Here is an 11,549-nt window from a genome sequence, read left to right as displayed (position 1 = left end):
TTTCTATCTTAGGTAATTACAATATTCCCTTATTCATATTTATTTTTTCATTTTGATTCTTTTAACCCTTAAACTCTTGGAAGTGATTAACAGATAACTTCTCCCTATAATGCCTGTAGACTGTCCTGCAAATAGGTAATGAAAATACTATACACTTAATGTATAGTCCCAGGGAAACAGTTAGTTAAGTTTTCCTGAAAGGCCTGATGTTTCCTGAGATAAAGTTGAGGAAAACGTCAAGACTTAAGGGAAAACAAAATTAACTAGTTTCGCGAGGGACCATACACTAAGTGCTTTGTTATATATTTAGACTTTCCCTTAATTGATCATATGGCAATCACCCGCTGTTGTATTCTGTGCGCAGGCAACAACTGTGCAATTGTATCCTGGTCGGGATACATTTGAATTTCATCAGTGGCACATAACCAAGAATCAACCAATCACAGTGCTTGTTCTGTTTAGTGTAAGTCTAGGTATACAACAATACCTTGAGATGTACTTAGTATACATTTTTTCCATGTCTAACACCTACAACAGAAGAATTAACTTTTTTTGTTCAACCACTAAGCTTAGAAATTACCATCTTTCCTACTCCTTTATAGGTGCACAGTGCTTTCAACACTGCTCAATCAAAAAAATTATTTGTAGCTCTATGGTAGAACATCGGAAGTCTTAATGTTTGCAACTTGATTCCTTGAGGAAGACTCCTATCTGTCTTACTCTATTTACAAAACACAACATGAAATTATTCAAAATATCCAGTAACTCTATCCTTGAGAAAAAAATGCTATGTTGGAATGTGGAACACTGCATTTCTTAAACATCATTTCCCCCAGATTTGGTTTTGCTCCATGTAAAGAAATCAACACCTTGCACTTCTGGAGGTAAATAAGTCTGATCAACAGGGCCATCAAATGAGGGATTATACTTGTATCCTGCACTGTAACCCAAACTTTTCATCAGTTTAGTTGGAGCATTTCTGATGTGCAAGGGTACTGTTGGCTGTGGACCCTCCCAACTGCGCACACACTTCTTGGCTTCACCGTATGCATTAAATATTTCAATGGATTTTGGAGCTCTTGAAAGGTAAACAACAGCTTGAGCCAATATAACCTGTGTAAGGATTACAAAATAACATTAAAATCAAATATTAAATCATACAGAAGACAATGATGATGAGTTTCAATATAAGCTGGTTACCAGTGGTCTACTGGCGCATGTAAGACTCTCACTATCATCTGTTTTGCCTGTAAGGAGACTCTCTTGTTTGGGTTTTGACTCACTGTGCAACCTGCTATTACATCATTGGTGGCCACTTAGCCCTTCTTCCTCTCAGAGTGACCGATTTCTAATTCTCCTTACAATATCACCCTTGAATCACACATTAATGTGATAAGAATAAAGGAAATGATCACCAACTAAAGAAACTCTTGTTTTTTACATAAATTCTCCTTGTCAACACCCTAAGAAATATATAGAGAACAGTAAGGAGAATATGCATACTGATGTTAGGGTGTAAAGGATTAAGGAATATGTTGTTGATAACTACTAATCAAATGAGTGACGATAAGATCATCATAATTTAGAACCAGTTTCAAGGGGCCAAAACACACCAAATGTGGTGAGTTTTCACAGAAACTAATTTCTGGATATAATTATTTGTTTTAGCAGTGAATCAGAGTCCATTACATCAATGGCAATCATTGACATATTATACAACTAAAACAGCCTTTTCCTGAAATTTTTTAAGTTAAAGTACAAACTAAACCATGCACTTCGTAATGGATCTTGCTGGCCATAGAATCTCTGAGGCTCAGTGGTAGAGCATTGGAGTGTAGAATCTGAATGTTTGAGGTTCGATTCCTCATGGGACTCAAAATTTTTCCTGTCTCACCCTTGTGACAAGATGAAAAGCATCTTTCCCTGATAGAATTCTTGTTTATTGAATTCATAAAAAATAACACAGTCAATCATAAGGGTAAAACTTACACGAGGCCAATTTATACTCAATTGAAAGTAAATAAATGTAATCACCATCAGGGGAAAGGAGGTCCAAGGGCCCAAATAAGTCACTGTTGAACTAGCCAGCCAGCAGACCTTCATTAACTGCCTGCTGGAGGTACATATCTCAACCTAGCTGCTAGAAGATTTGACATGAGTCAGAGAGAACTTCTCTGAGGATCTGGCACTAATATTAGTGCTGGACACTTTGCCTTGCTCAAGGCCTCATATTTTACCGCAGGCAAAGACAGTCTTGTGCCAAAGCTTTAATAATAAGCGCCTGTTTACATGCTTCAGTCAAATTTAGTTTTGCATCTGATTGATTTTCACACAGATTTTCTAAACCAATCAAAGAACACACTCAACTGAAACCAATGCAGTTCCTTTTCCTTTTTGACACTTGATTAGAATGATACTGTTAAACATTTCTGAACACACAGCTTACATCACACTCTGGCATTCCTATAAAATGGCAGGCTTGATAAGAGGCCACAGCTTGGTTCAAGGCCTGTGGGTCTGCTAAACCTACAGATGAGGGTTAAAATGTGATAATAGTAATTGAGCATTTTGAATGTCTGTGGTGTGTAAAAGACAAATTAATGAATGCTACTCTCGAATTAACAGGAAGGATTACTGATGACCTTGCTTACCCATGTGGGAAGCTATTGTGCAAATGGTGCTGTCTTGTTTATTGACAATCAACTATATATACTTTCTCCTTGCAAGGTGGGTATCAAAATTATTATTCACATCACTTTTTACTTTCCAAATTGAAAAGGTGTAAAATTAACAAAAAAAACCCCACAAAATTGAGGTACAGCAAAAAATTAACCCACTCACTTACCAACATCTTCACTAGCAAATCTCACCAATCTGCGGGCAACATAGAGAGGATCTTCTCCTCCAACAAGCATTCTTGCCAGCCAGTACAAAGCAGCATTTTCATCACTCCCCCTTATTGATTTGTGTAGGGCAGAAATGATGTTATAATGTTCTTCACCATTCTTATCGTAAAGCAAGTGAGTCTTTTGAAGACCTTCTTTGATGTGAGATACATTGATATAAACTAGTTCTTCATCATCTCCATGGGGATCAGCATCTATGTTAGGTGAAGGGTTTTGTTGCGATGATGGAGAGCCATTTAGTTCTTTTGTGTCCTGCTTCTTTGGTTTTTGTTTTACTGCGGCCACTTGTGACTGTATTGCAAGTTGAAGACCATTGAGGGCAATCCTAGCATCACCATCACACAAGTTGGCCAGAGTTTTAATAGCATTTTCTTCTATAACCACATGCAAGTCACCACTATCAGGAAAAATAATAAAAAATGACATTACGATTTTGTAACAAAGAAAAATAAATACAAAAGAACAGAGTAAAATTCTTAAGGACATACTCTGTGACATGTGTGAGGTACTTGTTAGAATGGTTTGTGTTCAATCTAGAGAAATTCCTAAGGATTTTACATTCTTTCTAGGGAAGCAACAGATCCCTAAATTTGTACAACAACTGTGTTTCATACTTAATCATAAAAATTACAATTTCTTCAATTGTGATTTGTTTAAAAAACTTCCATTTTCCACTAATTCACTTGCCAAGTTGTTATTGTACAGTTTGCTATCGGACAGTTCAATAACCAATCAATCAATCACAACCAATCTCAGAGCGACATTAAACAATTTACATCTCTTTATTAGTCTTTTAATGCAAATTTCCCTTTCTTTCATAACCTGGCTATTCTTTTTTTCGCCAAAACTGTAATTTTTATGATTAATTGGTTGTAAGACTTTGTGTCATCCAATTCATAATGGTAATAGGACCGAGTGAAATTTAATTCAGTCCATAATTATACAAGTGATTGACAAAATTGGACAGCCACAAAGTGGGAGTCTGATTTGTTGATCACTTGTATGATTACAAACTGAATTGGATGACACAAAGTCCTGTTACCAATTAATTAAAATGATGACAAAATTTGAGAAAGAAGCTAGACATTAGTTATATGTTTCCATGAAAATATCAACAGTTAACTTGGCAAAATGTGAGAGAACAGTGCATGCTCATGACGTGTTCTGTCCTCTTACACGGGCATAATGTGTTAACTGTCCCTTTAACTGTCCTATTACACTGTCCAATTACGAGCAAGACATGTACACTGTCCTATTAGTGTTCAAATCAGTCTGGTGATAACCAATCACATTTGAGAATTTTGTTGTAGTTTTGATTAGGTCTGTAATCATACATGTGATAAACAAATCTGACTCCTGCTGAGTGTGTGTCCAATTTTGTTATCACTCGTATGATTACAAACTGATTTAACTCCACTCAGTCCTATTACCATTACCAATTTACTCATTAGTTTTACTTTGCCAAGACTGGATTACTCTTGAATTAGAAACCTAACCATGTAATTACATATATATAGCAAGTAATTAAATGACTTACTCAGATGAGGCTTGTCTCTTGTTTGTTACAAGTGAGTCCCTTGAACCCACTAGCATGCCAAGAGAGTTTACAGCATTTCTTAGAATTTGTTCCACATGATCTACAGTAAGCTTCTCAAGTACAATAACTCTACAGCGACTTAGAAGTGCATTGTTAAGCTGGAATGAAGGATTCTCTGTAGTTGCTCCTATCAACGTAATGGTTCCATTTTCAACATGTGGGAGAAATGTGTCCTTAAATATGAAAAGATGTATCCATGATAATTATACATTATACACTATAAAATTACGTGGAACTCTCTGGCTAGGGGGATCCTGGGGTGCCCATGACCCCCCCTACTTTGTAAGAATCTTTTTGTCTCATAAGTAAAACATGGCATGGAGGTTGACATGACAATCTGGTGAGTACCCTCTATTTGACACAGTGTGAGCCCCCCTTCTCTCCCCCTGTGTGACACCCCTGTTAGCCCTAGTATCAGGTAACATCTATAACATCTATAATGTCAATACCTTAGCATGGACGCCCCTAATGCCCCCCCCCATCCTAACCAATTCCAGTTTTTTTAAATGCTTCATGCCTTCTATAAAAAAAAGTTGGCTCAAGACCTCTTTTACTCTCCTACAACAAAGAGGCATGCACTTGAAGGATTGAAGTTTGAGTTGAGGAGTCTAAAAGATGCACTAGTTGTAGCATATTAGATGGGCTTGAAAAGGAGGGGGGGCTGCACATCCTCTGCCTGAAAACTTTGAAAGATTGGACACTCAATTCTGCATGGTGTATTTTGAGGCTGTCTTTTTTTAGGAGCAAAGGTCACTTTCAAGCAATAATAAAGCCAATCAAAGCCTTTTTCTATAGCAGTTAATAAGGACAATTCCTAATTTTGATTGTTTAAACTAACATCAAAATATAGTTACATACTTGTTGTAACTTATTGAATCTGTGTATCTCATCCACAAACAAAATTGTCTTGCGCTTGAACATTTGCTGTTCATTCCGAGCCACTTTGACAACTTCCTTGACGTCATTTATACCACTAGTGGTTGCAGACAGTTGCACAAACCTTGCCTTGCCATTGATTCTAGCAGAGTTGGCTATAATATGAGCCAAGGTGGTCTGAAAATTAGAACAGGCCAAAGTTTTGAAACTTTTTGCCAAATGGCACTGTTAGGGGTGAAAGTGATCTATAAGAAGTATATAAAATGCCATAAAAAATCCACCAAAGCACCAACCCTAGGGAGGGAGGGGGGGGAAAAACTGTTTAAACCTAATATTCTAGTCTTTCTGATAACCTTGAGACAACTCCATAACAAAAGTTAACCAAAAAGAGGACAGCTTAGATTCTATACACTGGATTAATATGACCAATATGATTTTACCCATTATTTTGTGCATAAAGAGAATTAAATTTTCATAAGGTTAGCGAGCTCATATTGATAGATTGTGGCATTAACTGTGATATTATTTGTTTTTCTTGTTTGATGATTTACAATTTATGATGTGAGGATTTTTCACAACCTTTCCAAATGGTCACTCACTAGGAGGGGGGGGGGGAAGGAAGGGTGAGTAGATCAGTGATTTCATAAGGGGGGTGGCACTCCTCTAATAAAGTGCAGAGGGGTCTTAGTTAATAAAAATTTGTCTCTTCAAGAGCAAATTGGGCACTTCTGTCATTTTAGAGAGGAGTTCCATCTCTTCCCCTCCCCCCTTCCCCCCTTCCAACACGCTTTTTTGTGATATTTCTTGAAATACCTTTCCACAGCCAGGGGGTCCCCAAAAGATCATGGATGGAATTTCGTCAGCCTCAAGTAAAGTCCTCAAAAGACTGTTATTTCCAACAGCCTGGGTTTGACCGACATACTCTGCTAATGTTTTAGGCCGCATTCTTTCAGCTAATGGAGTAAATTGACTGCTTTTCGATTTTTGCCCCTTGTTGTGTTCTATGCCTTTCTTTTGGCCGAGAGATGGTGAACTAGAGTGTTGGAGAGAAAGGAGCTCCTCTGTTACTTTATTTTGCGTCTCTTGACCATTTTGGTGCAACTTCAACCTTTTCGAAGAAGAATCCGTACTTGCTTTTCCCGCCAAATTAGAAGAACTCCTTTTCAAGGCGTTTGTCGGAGGACTAGTATTACCAAACCAGCTGTTGGAAGCCTTTTCATTTTTCGATTTTTTGACTGTTGTTCCATCTGGAGATTTAGTGTTCCCTTTGAGAAGACTGTTTGCTAACATGCCCTTTTCATGTTGTCCGCTGCCTCCATTGCTTTGCAATTCAATATCTTGACTGTTCAGACACTTATTCACGTGTTCGTTCACAAACGAGGCTGAAAACGAGCGCCCACAAACTGGACAATCTACACTGCTGGTTTGCAACATACTACAAAATATCTGTACATTGAAACAAGCAAAAGAAATCAGTCTCACTACTGGGTTTCATCAGTTTGATCCCTCTTCTTTGGGGGAGATAGAAGGGGAAAATTATGCCGCTCATTACAGAAATGACGTCACGACACGTCAAGTATTTCCAACTCACTGAACATGGCCGCTGGATTTAGGAGTTATGTTTGGGATCCGTGCCTTATTATTTCGCAAATTGTCGCCGTTCAATGCGTGTATTACTTATTCTTAGCTTTCTGGGTTGTGTTCGTTGACTTTTCGACGGGAAATTCGCGGTCGCTAGACCAATTTTTTAGTGAAGAGGTAAATACCATCTTTTATCCCTCTTCATCCTTAGATGTCCTTCAGCAGCATATTTTTAATCAAAAATACTTCTTTTCCCACAGGATATTCAATTTACTTCTTCTAGGGGAAAGATAACGATGGTGGCTTTTTGCCTGAACACGCTTACTGGGTCAGTAAACAATTCTACGGTAACCGACCATAGACTTTCTTTTCCGTCTATTTCTAATGAACATAGTACACTTTTGTAGTCGAATAAATTTTGATTTATTTATTAATTAAGGCGCAATCAAAATGACAGCCAGTGTCAATTGTTTGTTGAAGCCTTGAATACTGAGTTATTGCCCGCAATCCATAAAATGTCTTGAGTGGAAACACGTTTGTCGAGGTATTTTATTAACTAATTTCCTGATTGCGTCTGCACTTTCGCTCATGCCCGGCAGCTGGCAACCGCCTAAGTAGACGAAATCCCCCCTCAGTCAGAGATTTTCACTGAATTTCCTCTGAAAATTTGTTTCGAAATTCTTTAAATATCAAATGTTGGTTTAGGAATGTAAAGTGATTCCAAAACTTTTGATGTTTTTACAATGTATGAATTTTCCGAGGTTTCTGACCCCTTGGGCGTTTAGTCTATTTGAGATGTTGCTCGTACGAGTGTGTCATTGTAAGGGTGCAAACCCACAGTTGAGCCCTGGTTACTCAAATTGCCAAGGGAATTGAGGGTTTGAGTCATAGGGGTTCAACTTTAATTTGGAATTTATTTTTTAGTAATCCTTAACTTGTATAGCTTATCTGTCGTTTTGTACCCATGGATTTTTTGTACAAACCCAACTGAGTTCCAAACATCTGTGGGTGTGAAATAACTGGATACCCTGTTAAATGCTGGGTTAATTGTAACGGTTATTTTCCTTTGTTTGGGTATGACTATGTATCATAATGGGTTTGGAAACAAGGGAAAATAACATTTGAATCAAGGACAAATCTCAACCACCAAGTGTATTTTTACATAGGGCTGGTGGATTGTGGGTTATTGTTAGGAGAGCAAAGCAAGTAAGTGAATTTTTATCTTCAAATTTAAATACCAGTATTTCAAGAACTCAGAGACAATATGTAATTAGTATAATATGCATTGTATTTCAAATTTTAATGCCATAAACTTAAAAAAAAAAAAATTACAAGGAAGAAATATTAGGAGTTTCTGATAAAGCCCTGCCCCAGGGTTTTCAAAAGAAGCAGGTTCCTTGCAGTTTATTGCTACATGTAAAATTTGTCCTGCCTCAAGGCAGGAGAATGGCACTTTTGAAGATTGGTAAGGCTGGACAAAATTTGGTAGGACAAAAAAGATCACTGGGCGCACTTATCTCATGGAACTGATTGTGGTGTTTTTCCCCCAGGCCCAATTACAGCTCTGTAAGCCAAGCTGATAGAACTTGATCTTTTCCTGTCTCTAGTGTCTGGATTTTGCTGCCACTGCACATCTTATACACTTGGTCAACTGCTGTATTTATGATGGTTTTCCATCATCAGGTAGCTGGTGGATGTTGAACTTAACATGTATGGCATTGATGGCTGTGATAGGTGAATTTGTTTGTATGAGAACTGAGCTCAAGGCTATTCCAGTTACTGTTTCGTCAGTCAAGTCTTCAGTTTGACATCTAACCAGGTGTAGTTGAATTTGTTGGTGGGAACTGGTCAACCAAACTGATACGCTCCTTGCAAAGTGAAAGCTTGGACAGTCCATTTCAAGTGGTTGTGCTGGGGTACTTGAAGGATGTTAAAATCCATTGTAATCTGAAGTACACATCCTTCCATGGTAGAGAACAATGGGGATACAGACCTGGTCTCAGTTGTTTTGAAGATTGGATAACACTATCCACTGGATAAAACTCTATCTGGTGAATAATGTTATACATTTTGCTTTCCCTTTTCCACTGGATAGCGATTTATCCATTGGATAGCAATTTTGGCCCATAATACAACTGAGCCCTGAAGGCTACACATATTTAACTTCTTGCAATGTGTTTCCCAAAAGAATATCTGTAACACAGAAAACTTATGTACCTGCAAGGGACATTTCAAATGATGAAAAAGACAACAGTTGATTGTAGAATCTGAAAATACACATATGTGTAAGAAATATCTGTGTACCTTGTTGTTCAAAGAGAGGATAACACTATGCACTGGATAAATCTCTGTCTGGTTGAAAGGGCAGTATGTTTTGCTAACACTTATCTTCTGGATAGCTTTATCTGCTCTTTGATCAACTGAGCCTTGTTCAACATATCTCATGGTTATGGTTGATTGGCACCACTTGATGGTCACATTTGCTGGTATGTTGCATATGATACTCTGCACACTTAGACATAAACCTACTTCCATTCAAAATTCAAGTGTGTTTTCAACAACAGTTAAAAGCAAAGCTTATCATAGTTAATATTGATGGGTAGTAGCTTTTGTATATTTTTAGATATACCTTAATATCTACATTCTTATTGTATTTCATTCCTAATTCACTACGATTTATAAGGGGTCATTAATTTATTTATTTACTTTGCGCTTCATCAGTAATGGTCATGCATTTTATACAGGAGCCTCCAGCTCCAATGTAGAGCCAACCTTATCCAACATCATGACACTAGTGAACTGATTGACTGAAGCAACTGGGAACTTTAAGATACAGAAATGATATTGTGGTACAATTTTTCACTTTATTATCTTAATGTTACTGTATGATTAACTATTTTGAGTAACATTGTATTTATGGTGTGCAGAAAAACTCACTGGGTGAATGGTACACATTGGACAGTTTGGATATGAGCTAGAGAGCTGGGGTTGTGCTCTTGAAGTCAAGGCTTCAAGGCAAACTTCACAAGAGAAATATTGCGAAAGACAGACTTGTCTACCTCAAAAGTTGTTTGAACACATTTCCATGTAGCCAACAATGTAACAAAAGAAACTGTAAGGTTGGGCTAAGATTTTAATACTTGGGTGTTTCTTTGCAAAATATTCTATTAGGAAATCGAGGTTTACTCGAAAAAACATACTGTAAATAACATTGGATACATTTTGTGTGTTGACCAAAGCATTTTATTATTTTAATGTACAACATTTTATGTCTTTCATCCATGTGGAAGAACTACAGCAGCAATTTATTCAAAATTGTGATTTTCAGAAGACACTCTTAAGAAAGCACACTTTAGAAACCAATACAATTTTATTTCCACCTTTGAAAAGGATATGATTATGAAAATTGAATAAAATCAAACATAAATTATCTGAACCTCAATTAAAAGGAATTTTTACTTATCCAGACTCACTTCTGAATATTTAATTGTCACATTCAATAATACCTTAATAATAAGTTAATACCTTTTTCCCATCAAACTAAGTGGTCATACTGAAACAGTGTAACATCTAACCCATTGATGCAACTTCAAAGAATGATAGAACTAGCTGCATGCACATGCTGTAGGAGCTTGAAACAAACGGATTTAGGTCAGCATTGCAAAAAATTGCTGTAAAATGCTTACATATACTAAATTCTTTGTCAGATTTTGGCAGTGATGCACAAGGATTTGAGAATGTCCTTTCATTCTTGTGTAATGTTAATTAGATGTTATGCATTCAGTTTCAGTTTTGGCTCGTTAATATTTGAATATATTTTTTTATTATCTGGAATCTCTCAAACTGAAATGAAATGGCACAAAATTAATTGTCCAGCTTATTTGATAAAATTCAACAAAGTACTTTATGCTGAAATTTTTGATGTTAAATAATATTATTGGAGAGAAGATTGTCTCAAGAAAGTGAAAGAAATGTATACCAATTTACAAAATAAATATTGTGAAGTTGTAATTTTGTTAGAGTGTTAATTTAACCCTTAAACTTCAAGATCAAATTTGTAATTCTCCTTACTATTAACCATACAATTCTTATGTTAGTTCAGAGAATTTAGCATTGGATCAACTAATTAACCCCAAATTGATATTTTTCTTTGTTCTTATCACTTATCTGATTGATATCATATCAATTTTGTAAGGAGAAATTCTGTCTTGGTCACTCATGGGAGTTAAAGGGTTAAACCCTAAAGCCAGAATCCTTATTCTCCATACTCCTCTCTACATTACCTTTGGTATTGACAAGGACAATTTGTTTAACTATCAAAGCATCTTAGGTTAGCAATCATTTTCTTTATTCTCTAGTTCTTAATGAATGATTCACCAATAATACTGTAGGGAGAAATTAGATGCTGGTTACTTAGGGTTACTTTAAAGGGTTTTAGCAATTTCTGCAATACAGTTTATGCACTACCTCACACTGCCACAATGTTTGACACTTGCAAATTGGAAGATCTTTAATTAACAAATTTAGGTGCAATAAAGTAAAATGACTCACAACTATTGTACCTCTCTCCCCTTCCTCCTCCTCTCCCC

General features: G+C 36.6%; 2 protein-coding genes across 2 annotated transcripts; one reads left to right on the top strand and one right to left on the bottom strand.

The window, feature by feature from the left end:
- LOC131794245 (ATPase WRNIP1) lies at positions 1-6,895 on the bottom strand. The gene is made up of 6 exons (XM_059111755.2): positions 6,193-6,895; positions 5,362-5,556; positions 4,444-4,676; positions 2,846-3,303; positions 2,447-2,526; positions 1-1,113 (listed from the first exon to the last, which is right to left on the bottom strand). Exons 1-6 carry the CDS (start codon positions 6,811-6,813, stop codon positions 817-819), a joined length of 1,884 nt encoding a protein of 627 aa, XP_058967738.2. The 5' UTR covers positions 6,814-6,895; the 3' UTR covers positions 1-816.
- LOC131794246 (protein SYS1 homolog) lies at positions 6,778-11,513 on the top strand. The gene is made up of 4 exons (XM_059111756.2): positions 6,778-7,137; positions 7,221-7,288; positions 8,127-8,166; positions 8,568-11,513. Exons 1-4 carry the CDS (start codon positions 6,976-6,978, stop codon positions 8,766-8,768), a joined length of 471 nt encoding a protein of 156 aa, XP_058967739.1. The 5' UTR covers positions 6,778-6,975; the 3' UTR covers positions 8,769-11,513.
- The last annotated feature ends 36 nt before the right edge of the window (positions 11,514-11,549 follow it).

The sequence above is a fragment of the Pocillopora verrucosa genome, chromosome 3 (assembly GCF_036669915.1).
Source record: "Pocillopora verrucosa isolate sample1 chromosome 3, ASM3666991v2, whole genome shotgun sequence".
NCBI lineage: Eukaryota > Metazoa > Cnidaria > Anthozoa > Scleractinia > Pocilloporidae > Pocillopora > Pocillopora verrucosa.
This window is presented reverse-complemented; position numbering and strand designations above follow the sequence as displayed.

Coding starts and splice junctions, on each gene's coding strand:
- LOC131794245 (XM_059111755.2), bottom strand. CDS start 6,813: ATGTTGCAAACCAGCAGTGTAGATTGTCCAGTTTGTGGGCGCTCGTTT. Junction 5,557..6,192: donor GACCCCCTGGCTGTGGAAAG/GTATTTCAAGAA, acceptor TCTAATTTTCAG/ACCACCTTGGCTCATATTAT. Junction 4,677..5,361: donor GATTCAATAAGTTACAACAA/GTATGTAACTAT, acceptor TTCATATTTAAG/GACACATTTCTCCCACATGT.
- LOC131794246 (XM_059111756.2), top strand. CDS start 6,976: ATGGCCGCTGGATTTAGGAGTTATGTTTGGGATCCGTGCCTTATTATT. Junction 7,289..8,126: donor TGCCTGAACACGCTTACTGG/GTCAGTAAACAA, acceptor ATTTTTACATAG/GGCTGGTGGATTGTGGGTTA. Junction 8,167..8,567: donor TTGTTAGGAGAGCAAAGCAA/GTAAGTGAATTT, acceptor TCCTGTCTCTAG/TGTCTGGATTTTGCTGCCAC.